Below are 11,101 nucleotides of genomic sequence, written 5' to 3'. Positions count from 1 at the left end.
AACCATCAGCACAATGAAACACAGCCATCTGAACATCCATCGGGTGAATTCGCTCAGATTGGCCTGTTTCTTCATTAGACATGGACATTTCTTTCAAATCATCACTGTCTCTCTGTTGTGTATCATGCTGTTCATTGGTATCTTTAACATAAGTGTATTTTGCTCTGTAGTTCATCATCAGTAGTTTTTGTATGAAACTCCAAACCAGCTTCTCCTCAGCACAAGACTTATGGGCCTTTAATGAATGAGCAGTTAACTGAAGAGCTTCTACAGTTTTCAGTTTATTTTTGTTCTCGTCCAGATGAAGTCTGTGAAATAGTTGCTCTATTTTTCTCTTTCAGTCTTTTCTTTTTGAAAGTGTTGATCTGGACTGGCTCCTGTTGTGTCTGTGTCTGTGTTTTCTCTCTGTTTAGTAGACAAAACAATTATACATCTTTAAACAGTGTTTTCCAGTTCTGTTTTAAACAAATCTGGCATTTAATCTGGGCTTTCTCACAATTTTAATATAAGTGTGTTTAAACCACATAGCACCATTTACTATTCTAACACAATTCATTTTGTAATTTTTCCTGTCCACCTAATTATTCCCATAAGAACGGGTACGGCCATTTTTCAATTTTATGGCTCTGGCTTGTGGTATCATTTACTTCTAGCTATTTTTATTTGCTATTCTCTTCGCTATTTCCCTACAGCGGCTAATGAACCGGAAGTCTCGAACATTCACAGAAAACCGCTTACTTCAGCATTGCAAAATAAAGTGGATTGATGTTTTTAAGGTTTCTTTAAAAACTCACCTGTACTTCCTCTTTCATCTCCAACTGTCTTCTATTTAGTTTCTCTTCATGCTGTTGGAGTTTTTTCTTCAAACGTCTTTTGTTGATCTTCTCTGATGTTTCTTTCTTCTTTCAGTCTCTTCTCAAACTCCTCTAGTTGTTCTTGTCTCTCTCGTTCCACTCTTTCTTTCTCTCTGATCACTTCCTCCATTTCCCTCTTGAGTCTCTGATACTGTTCCTCAGAGATCTGTTTCTCTCTCTCCCACCTCTTCTTATCTTCGTCTTCTCTTCTCTTTCTCTCTTTTCTTGGTTCTGTTTTGCTTCCTCTATCATCATCTTCATGGCCTCTCTCTCTTCTTCTAGTCTTCTCATCATTTCTTCTTTTTCTCTGTTCATTTGCCTCCACTCTCTCCATCAGGATCTTCATGTTGTTTTCTTGTGTTTCATGTTTAGAATGAAGATCTTCTTTCTCTGTTTCCACTCTCTCTCTTTCTAGTGTCAGTCTCTGATTAAATTCATCCCACATTCTCTGTTCTCTCTCTCTTTGTTTCTCATCCTCTTCTTCTCTTCTCTTCTTTTCTTCTTTTGTTTCTGTCTCTCCCCATTCCTCTCGTTCTTTCTTCATGGTTTCATGGATCTCTCTCTCTTTCTTCTCCTTTTCTTTTATTTGTGTTTTGTATTGTTCTTCCCTCTTATTAAATTCTTCTTCTCTTCTCCTTCTCTCTCTTTCTTGGTTCTGTCTGTCAGTCTCTAGTTTATTCATCAGTTTGTCTATTTCTGTGTCATATTGGAGTTGAAGTTTTTCTCTTTCTGTTTTAACTTTCTCTTTCTCTTGCCTCATTTTCTCAATTTCACGTTCGAACATCTCTCGTTCTCGTCTCATCTCATCTCTTATTTCTCTCTGATGTAGTTCTTGTTCTGTTATTTCTCTTTTGAGTTTCTCTTCTCTCCTCTTTTTTCTTTGTCATGATTTTGTCTTTCTTCTTCTATCATCGTCTTCATAATCTCTTTCTCTTCTTTTAGTTTGGTCATCAGATCTTCCTTTTCTCTGTTCATTTCCTCCACTATCTCCATTAGGAGCTTCATGTTTTCTTCTGCTTCTTGTTTAGATTGAAGATCATATTTCTTTTGTTTCATTCTCTCTTTCTCTTGTTTAAATCTTTGATTAAATTCATCCACACTCTCTGTTTCTTTCTCTCTTCTGGTCTCATCCTCTTCAGCTCTTCTCATCCTTTCATCTTGTTTTTTCTGTTTCTCCCATTCCTCTCGTTCTCTTCTCATTTCCATTTTATATTGTATTTCTCTCTCTCTAAATTCTTCTTCTCTCCTCTTCATCTCTTTGTCATGATTTTGTCTTTGTTCTTCCATCATCATCTGCATTTTTTCTTTCTCTTCTTCATGTTTCTTTGTCAGCTCTTCTCTTTCTCTGTTCAGTTGCTCCACTCTCTCCATGAGGAACTTCATTTGTTGTTCTTGTTTTTCTCTTCCATCTTTCTGAATATCTTACATGAGTAGAAACTTCCACCGTTTGCTTCCACCATGGGGTCTATCTTCTCCAGCAGACCAGACACCTGTGTTCGGTCTTCAGTCTGATTATTATTGAACACATGGTATCTGTTTCCACAAGCTTCTATTAGATTCATCAAAAGAGATCCAGGTTTCCCCAAACACTGTTCAATAGTTTTGTTCTTCAGACCATCTCCTCTGGTGAAGAGCACCATGGTGTACATTAAAGAGTTTTGACCAAACGTCTCTTGGATGATCTTCACTGATTTAGCTTCTTCTGGAGTGAATCGTCCCAGTGGTATCAGTAAGAGAAACACATGTGGTCCAGGTAGTACCATGGAGATGCAGTTTGTGATTTCTTTCTGGATCTCTTCATTAGTAAGTTCAGTATCAAACAGTCCTGGAGTGTCGATCACAGTAATTTGTCGGCCGTTGATTTCGACTGTTTCTCTCTGAGTCTCACTGGTCACTGATTGAAAAGATTCTTCTGCTTTGAATGCATTTCTTCCTAAGATGGTGTTTCCAGTAGCACTCTTCCCAACTCCAGTTTTTCCCAGCAGCACAATCCTCAGATCATCTTGGCTGTCTGTTGGACCTGTAAAAGAAGAAATGCATTAGAGTAATACAGGTTTTTCAAAAGCTTGACTTATCTTTTGAATAACCCTGTTTGTAAGAGGACTGCTGTCTGCTTGTGTATCATGTCACATCAGTATATTAGGAGTCTTAAGTGGTTTGTTTGGTATACTTTACATATAGTGTACTCTAGGTTGTAATGATGTTAAAAAATCTAAACTTTAGGCATTTCTTTTTCTCTATAGTGTAAAACCCCAGCTGATGTTGTGTTCATTACCCTTGGACAGAAAATGTGTCTCTAATGAATGCATTTTTTTCTTCATCTCTTCAAATTGCAGCAGTTTTTTCATCTGAGCCTCCAAAAATGTCTCTGCAGAGAAATACTGTCCTCTGTTTTCTTCCAGCATCTGCTCGATTTTCTCCATCAATGTGGACACTTGTGTGCTGGGACCAAAGAAATGATGTCGTCCTCCAAAACTCTCAAAGACAGACTGTGTTTCTGCATTGAGTTCTTCTGTCTGATGCTCTGAATCCTGCATTATGAGGATCATAATGTGTTTGTTGATTCTTGAGCTGAAAATCCTCTGTATCTCCTCCATTTCTGCTTTGTCTTCATCAGTTAGTGGAGCATCAGGAATAATGAGGAGGAAAACATGAACTCCAGGTTCACAGAGAGACACACAGTGAAGAGTCTGACGCATCACTTCCTCCTCTGAGCGCCGAATGTTAAACAGAGCTGGAAGCTCCACCAGACTGATCTGATGTCCATGAAGCTCCACATCTGATCTTCTGTCTGTCTGCTGGAGGATCCGCTCTGATATGAAGGATTTCAATGTCCCGTCACTTCCACACACAACCAGATTCAGCTTCACACCATCTGAAAATAACAGAAGATTAAAATTATATATATATATATATATATATATATATATATATATATATATATATATATATATATATACAGTATTGTTCAAAATAATAGCAGTACAATGTGACTAACCAGAATAATCAAGGTTTTTCGTATATTTTTTTATTGCTACGTGGCAAACAAGTTACCAGTAGGTTCAGTAGATTCTCAGAAAACAAATGAGACCCAGCATTCATGATATGCACGCTCTTAAGGCTGTGCAATTGGGCAATTAGTTGAATTAGTTGAAAGGGATGTGTATAAAAAAATAGCAGTGTGGCATTCAATCACTGAGGTCATCAATTTTGTGAAGAAACAGGTGTGAATCAGGTGGCCCCTATTTAAGGATGAAGCCAACACTTGTTGAACATGCATTTGAAAGCTGAGGAAAATGGGTCGTTCAAGACATTGTTCAGAAGAACAGCGTACTTTGATTAAAAAGTTGATTAGAGAGGGGAAAACCTATAAAGAGGTGCAAAAAATGATAGGCTGTTCAGCTAAAATGATCTCCAATGCCTTAAAATGGAGAGCAAAACCAGAGAGACGTGGAAGAAAACGGAAGACAACCATCAAAATGGATAGAAGAATAACCAGAATGGCAAAGGCTCAGCCAATGATCACCTCCAGGATGATCAAAGACAGTCTGGAGTTACCTGTAAGTACTGTGACAGTTAGAAGACGTCTGTGTGAAGCTAATCTATTTTCAAGAATCCCCCGCAAAGTCCCTCTGTTAAAAAAAAGGCATGTGCAGAAGAGGTTACAATTTGCCAAAGAACACATCAACTGGCCTAAAGAGAAATGGAGGAACATTTTGTGGACTGATGAGAGTAAAATTGTTCTTTTTGGGTCCAAGGGCCACAGGCAGTTTGTGAGACGACCCCAAAACTCTGAATTCAAGCCACAGTACACAGTGAAGACAGTGAAGCATGGAGGTGCAAGCATCATGATATGGGCATGTTTCTCCTACTATGGTGTTGGGCCTATTTATCGCATACCAGGGATCATGGATCAGTTTGCATATGTTAAAATACTTGAAGAAGTCATGTTGCCCTATGCTGAAGAGGACATGCCCTTGAAATGGTTGTTTCAACAAGACAATGACCCAAAACACACTAGTAAACGGGCAAAGTCTTGGTTCCAAACCAACAAAATTAATGTTATGGAGTGGCCAGCCCAATCTCCAGACCTTAATCCAATTGAGAACTTGTGGGGTGATATCAAAAATGCTGTTTCTGAAGCAAAACCAAGAAATGTGAATGAATTGTGGAATGTTGTTAAAGAATCATGGAGTGGAATAACAGCTGAGAGGTGCCACAAGTTGGTTGACTCCATGCCACACAGATGTCAAGCAGTTTTAAAAAACTGTGGTCATACAACTAAATATTAGTTTAGTGATTCACAGGATTGCTAAATCCCAGAAAAAAAAAATGTTTGTACAAAATAGTTTTGAGTTTGTACAGTCAAAGGTAGACACTGCTATTTTTTTGAACACACCCCTTTCAACTAATTGCCCAATTGCACAGCCTTAAGAGCGTGCATATCATGAATGCTGGGTCTTGTTTGTTTTCTGACAATCTACTGAACCTACTGGTAACTTGTTTGCCACGTAGCAATAAAAAATATACTAAAAACCTTGATTATTCTGGTTAGTCACATTGTACTGCTATTATTTTGAACAATACTGTATATATATATTAGTGCTGTCAAAATTAGCGCGTTAACGCATTCGATTAATTTGAAATATTTAACGCGTTAAAAAAAAATAACGCAATTAACGCGGTTGCAGTTTTTTTTTATTTCCAGTTGTGGCCTATGTGTGTTCAACGTGCAAAGAAATATGGATAAGACCAAGGAAGGACTTTTAGACGGAAAGTTTCAGTATAAAACTCTGCCGGATTACTCTTCAGTCTGCCACAAGAAACATTACTCTTCATTTAGTCTGCCACAAGAAACAGCAACATTAAAATCATGAACTCAAATGTCATTGTTTAAATTAGACCTTTCTGTAACGCTAACGTTAATAAGCTAAAACGAATATAACGAAATAATTGTGTAGCGGAGTATATTTTTGTACACAGTGCGAACTGTCAATCACTCCTGTACGCGTGCATCACTGTCCTCCTCAGCTGCAGCAACTTGCGCTCTCTCTCTCTTCATCAAGCTTTAAAACAAAAAGGGAACAAAAAGATCATATTGTCTTTGTGCATAAGCTATAGATTAATTAGATAAATGAATATCTAAATTTGTGCCTTGCCGTCTACGGTATTTGTTTAGAACTTAGAAAAAAGATGCTGCAGCCAATGAACAGCCAGCGGGGGCTGCAGGACGACTCAACCTCCGCAGACAGTTTTTAATGTTTATCAGACAATAAATACTCAAGATTTTGCTTTAGTATAACTCACAACGAGTTTCACACACCTTCTCCGGCCACGTTGAGTTGTTGACACTTAACAGTGGGAAAAGCGACACATGCGCTATTCACTTGTATGACTTAAGGGTGAATGGGTAATGTAGTTTCTGCTCTGGGTGGGATGAATTAGGAAGCTTGCATTGTGAAGGGCGCTCTGAAAATCGGCAGTGAAGGTAAAAGATTAAAACCTCTATTAAAACAGATGTCCAAATGAGCGTACCGGTACGCTACAAGCACGTTCTGGGCGCAGGGAGAGGTGGCGATACGCTCAAGAGCTATATTTGGAAGTGGCGGTACTGAGTCAGGGCCTGAATTTCGTTTTTTAAACTGGGGGGGAATTCCCCCCTTACATGGGTCACATGGGGGGGATCTAAAGATTATGGGGGGGAGAATAACTTTTGATGCATCGGTCTAATTTAATCATGTTAATTTATTAATATCTAAATATTTGTATGCATGAAGTGTGCATTTCCAGTTCTCAAATCAGTTAACAAAAAAAAAAAAAAAAAAACTTTATACAAAATACATCATGCTCTTCAAATTGACATTAAGACCTCTGTTTAAACTATGCCTATCGGTGTGTACCGGCCCACTTAAAGCACTGGCAATGACTATACTTTGGAATTTTTTTGCAGTCCACTTAGAATTCAACATGGAAATCATTTTTGTTTTTTATTGGCATTGATTGTTTTGAAATTCAAATGGTACTTACATGCCTGTGTTTTTATTTCTGTAATAAATATGGCTTTCAAGCCAACAGTTAATTTGGAGGATATTGATGGTTTATTGCAGGTATGTTGTTTACATGAGAAAATCTGTGTTACAAGTTAAACAAAAATTCCAATAAACAATCATATTTTGAATTTAAATAGTTTCTTTGTCTTGAGTTTACATTAATTATTTACATTTTACATTTACATATCCAAAAAGTTTCAGTCTTTTAATTGCGATTAATCGCGATTAATTTTAAAAAATTGTGCGATTAATTAGTTTTTTTTTTTTAATCGATTGACAGCACTAATATATATATATATATACTGTATATAGTATTATTGTTCATTTATCAGTACAAACATGTTGTCAAACTCACATCTTTCTATTGGCTGTTGTTTCACTGTCAGACTCTGTGGAGCTTCATATTCAGCACAAACCAGGTGATGTCCATCATTCATTTTCACAATGTCCTCAAACATCTTGAGAAGATCATCTGGAGAGCTGCTTCTCTGCAGACTGAAGTGTCTGTTTGCACATTTCTGAATGATTTTCTGTAGGATGTCATTGGTTTCATTGGTCTCTTGTGTCGTGAGCATCATGGTGTGTTGATAAACACAGTCAGAGAAAGAGTGCAGCACCTTCTCCACACACTCGTGATCTTCTGTTGAACACTGCTCATGTTTGAGGAGCAGCACGATCACATGAGGTCCTGGATCAGACAGATACACACACTCTCTCACTGTCTGTCTCATCTGATACCATGAGATGTTTGTCTGGAGCAGCTGAGGACTGTTGATGATGGTCACATGTCTGTCCTTCAGTCTTCCTCCGACTCGCTCTACAACATCTGGAGGAGCTTCACTGTCAAACGCTGCTCGTCCTAACAGGAAGTTTCCCACTTGACTGTTTTCTGCCACGTTCTTGCCCAGAAGAACAATCCTTAGATCACTCACTGAAACAAACATGTGATATGCAACAAGTTATGATGCTAAATACTTCTATCATCTTGGATTGAAATAAAACAAATCCACCTTTAGGAGGTGAACTTGTTTTTTGTATTATGTAATACATTTCCCTTTATTTCCATACACTCTTCATCAGTCCATGTACTTGTTTATCTATATAAAAACTTACATTGAGGAGGTAAATTACAACTCCCATTTCTCCTGAGAGCCTGTTTTTGAGCAACAGCCACTGTATGAAACAAAAGTTTTATGTTAAATTTGACTCTAATCACAGTAGCATGTACTAACAGAAAACTAAATCTTCAAATGATTATTACAAGAAGGAATATGAAAGTGAGAAATCAGATTAATAAATACAGTCAGTTCAGAGTTGGTGTTTTAGCTTTGAGCAATGGAAAAGAACAATGCTAAATGTAACTAAATATGTAGTGAAGAAGCTATATTGAAATTTCCTGAAAAGTTACAAACAGCAATCTAAAATGTTTTTACTGTAACTTTCTCATTTGGTCAACAATATTTGAAATGGATTTGTCTATGATTCTTACCTCCGCCAACTCTGCTGGACATGATGATATTCACTTCACTCCTCTGTCTCTTTCTTAAGTCTTCATTCGATCAACTTCTTCGACTCCTGACATCTGACTGTTCTTTGTCCAGTAGATTTCAGAGAAATTATTAAAACAATAACATCCATTTATTACTTATTCAGAATTAAACTAAACTCATCATTTATTGTTGTATGACACATTTACATTTAAAATAACCATTAAACATGGTATTTGTAAGGAAAATAGGATACCTGTACATGAAGGTTTCATCTTGCGGTAAGTTTCTTATTACCGAGCAGGAAAAGATTTTATCAGGTGTCAGTTACATTGCAGGTAAAAGGTTAAAAAACAACCTGTTTGTCTGTCTTGTTTAACAACCTGTCTAACTTGAGTCAGTCCACTGGATTCTATGTAGCAAACTTTGTCACATTCTGCTCGCTCCTCAAGAATTTGTGATATGGCACCAGTCACATTACGACACATGTCTGTGTATTTTTGTCACCTTATTTATATATTTGTTTGTTTCTTACTAGAATCACTATTATTACAGTAACAAGGTATGTGGGGTCACCCTCCCATGTTTCATCCCCCAAACAGTGTTTAATACAATTTTAACAATTATTTTGTATTTTTATCAGTGAAAATCAATGCTATGTCACCATCTTGCCAAAAAGTTTCTGATAGTCTTTTTTGCTGTTCATCATTGAATGATGCTCAATTTCATGTTCTTCATGAATAAAATCAGCAAGAACATTTGAGGAGATGATGACATAATGAAATCTGCATATTATTAAAGGGGGGGGGGGGGTGAAATGCTATTTCATGCATACTGAGTTTTTTACACTGTTAAAGAGTTGGATTCCCATGCTAAACATGGACAAAGTTTCAAAAATTAAGTTGTACGTTTGAAGTTCCAAAAATACCTCTTCCGGTTTGTCACAAGTTTCGGAAAGTTTTTTTTCGAGTATGGCTCTGTGTGACGTTAGATGGAGCAGAATTTCCTTATATGGGTCCTAAGGGCACTTCTGCCGGAAGAGCGCGCTCCCATATAGCAGAGCAGAGAGAGCACAACAGACTTAACTGATCAGAGCGAGAGACCGAATTGTCACAAAAAAAGTGTGTTTTTGGTTGCCAGGGCAAGACAACCCTGCACAGATTACCAAAAAAAAAAAGCCAGACCAGTGGATGGAGTTTATTTTTACAGAGCATCAACGGAGTTGTGCAAGTGTTTTTGTTTGTTCCCTGCATTTCGAAGATGCTTGTTTTACAAACAAGGCCCAGTTTGACGCCGGATTTGCACATCGTTTATTTCTTAAGGATGATGCAGTCCCAACGAAAAAGGGTCACGATCGAGTGTTGTAACCGCATGCGGTGAGTAAAACTGCTTCAAATATCTCTGTGTTGTTAACTTAGCTATCGGCGCGTAAGCACATCAAGTAAACAACATGCGATGTTGTCATTAAACTGCACTTCCCACATGTACAGCTTTAAAGAAAAAGAAAAAAGAGGACATAAAGTGGAACTTAATCATTTTCCAAAACCGCTAAGCAAATATATACAGTTTCAGTACATACCACATAGATACGTCGTTGCTGATGCTGCTCTTGTTAAATTTCAGCCTCTGGATCTGATTCTGGATCATAAATATACGCTGAATCTGACTGTTAGCCATGGTTTGTTTTGGTTGGTTTTGTCCTCACGGTAATGTCACAGCTTCCAGATGCTTTCAACGCAAAAGCCTACTGGCGCTCGTGATTCTTTAGCTCCGCCCACACGTCACGTCTCCAGCCGGTCGTGTTATTCCGGGAAAAAATCGGTACAGACTATCTTTCTCTTATGAATATAATAAAACTAAAGACTTTTTGGAGTTATGAAGGATGCAGTACTACTCTATAGGTACTCAAGATTAACAGGAGATTGAGTGAAAACAAGCATTTCACCCCCCACACACATATCACTTTTTGGCTAGATTTAAAGGGAAAGGGCACTTTTAGATAAACAAAGCAATAAGATGGCACTCGTGGAAGAAGAAAAACAAAGTTCTTTATGAATGGCAGGATGGCTTGTAATAAATATTTTTAAATAGGAAAGGCAGTAGAGCTGACTATTTCTGTCAATGGTAAGTTTGTGATAATGTAAGAAAAGTAATTTAAATATTTTGCCACTTGCTTGAGCAAATTAATACATAAATCTAGAAGTTAATGCAAAAGTAAAAGCATTGATTGAATAATGTGTTGCATATATTTATTATGTTTAAACATGTCACTTATAGATTGTATTACTGTACTGTGTAAATAAAGAAAAATAAAACAAATCTTCTGTGAAAGCACTGTCCGTGCTGCTTCCCCTCTCACAATAGTCACCTAAGAGGGGAATTCCCCCATTTTCAAAAATGAAATTCAGGCCCTGAATGAATTTCTTAAAATCCTTATTGGAATATCACTATTTATAGTTATAAATTATTTTAAAAAGGCTTTTAAAAGATTGGCATCGGCAGATACTGCTTTCTGTAATCGGTGATCAGCCTCAAAAATCCTGATCGGAGCACCGCTAAATTCTACATTAAAAGTATCTGCAACGCCTATCTGTTTCATTGTCAGTAAAAACCAAATATCTTGCATCTGACTATTTGTTTTAAGCTTTAAATTATAAATATATTGGTGCTTCTCATGTAAATTTGCACACTATCTTCTCGCAGTGAGACT

At 37.3% G+C, this 11,101-nt stretch overlaps 1 protein-coding gene across 1 annotated transcript; it reads right to left on the bottom strand.

Moving 5' to 3' along the window:
- Positions 1-2,233: 2,233 nt before the first annotated feature.
- On the bottom strand, positions 2,234-8,701 carry LOC113070960 (GTPase IMAP family member 8-like). Its single transcript, XM_026244309.1, has 6 exons — positions 8,648-8,701; positions 8,394-8,490; positions 8,018-8,077; positions 7,260-7,835; positions 3,130-3,729; positions 2,234-2,874 (listed from the first exon to the last, which is right to left on the bottom strand). The coding sequence occupies exons 2-6, from the start codon at positions 8,413-8,415 to the stop codon at positions 2,234-2,236; spliced, it is 1,899 nt and encodes a 632-aa protein (XP_026100094.1). The 5' UTR covers positions 8,416-8,490; positions 8,648-8,701.
- Positions 8,702-11,101: the final 2,400 nt, after the last annotated feature.

Source organism: Carassius auratus, unplaced genomic scaffold (genome assembly GCF_003368295.1).
Source record: "Carassius auratus strain Wakin unplaced genomic scaffold, ASM336829v1 scaf_tig00005472, whole genome shotgun sequence".
Lineage (NCBI taxonomy): Eukaryota > Metazoa > Chordata > Actinopteri > Cypriniformes > Cyprinidae > Carassius > Carassius auratus.
The sequence above is the reverse complement of the archived record's forward strand: the minus strand, read 5'-3'. Positions and strand labels throughout refer to the sequence as shown.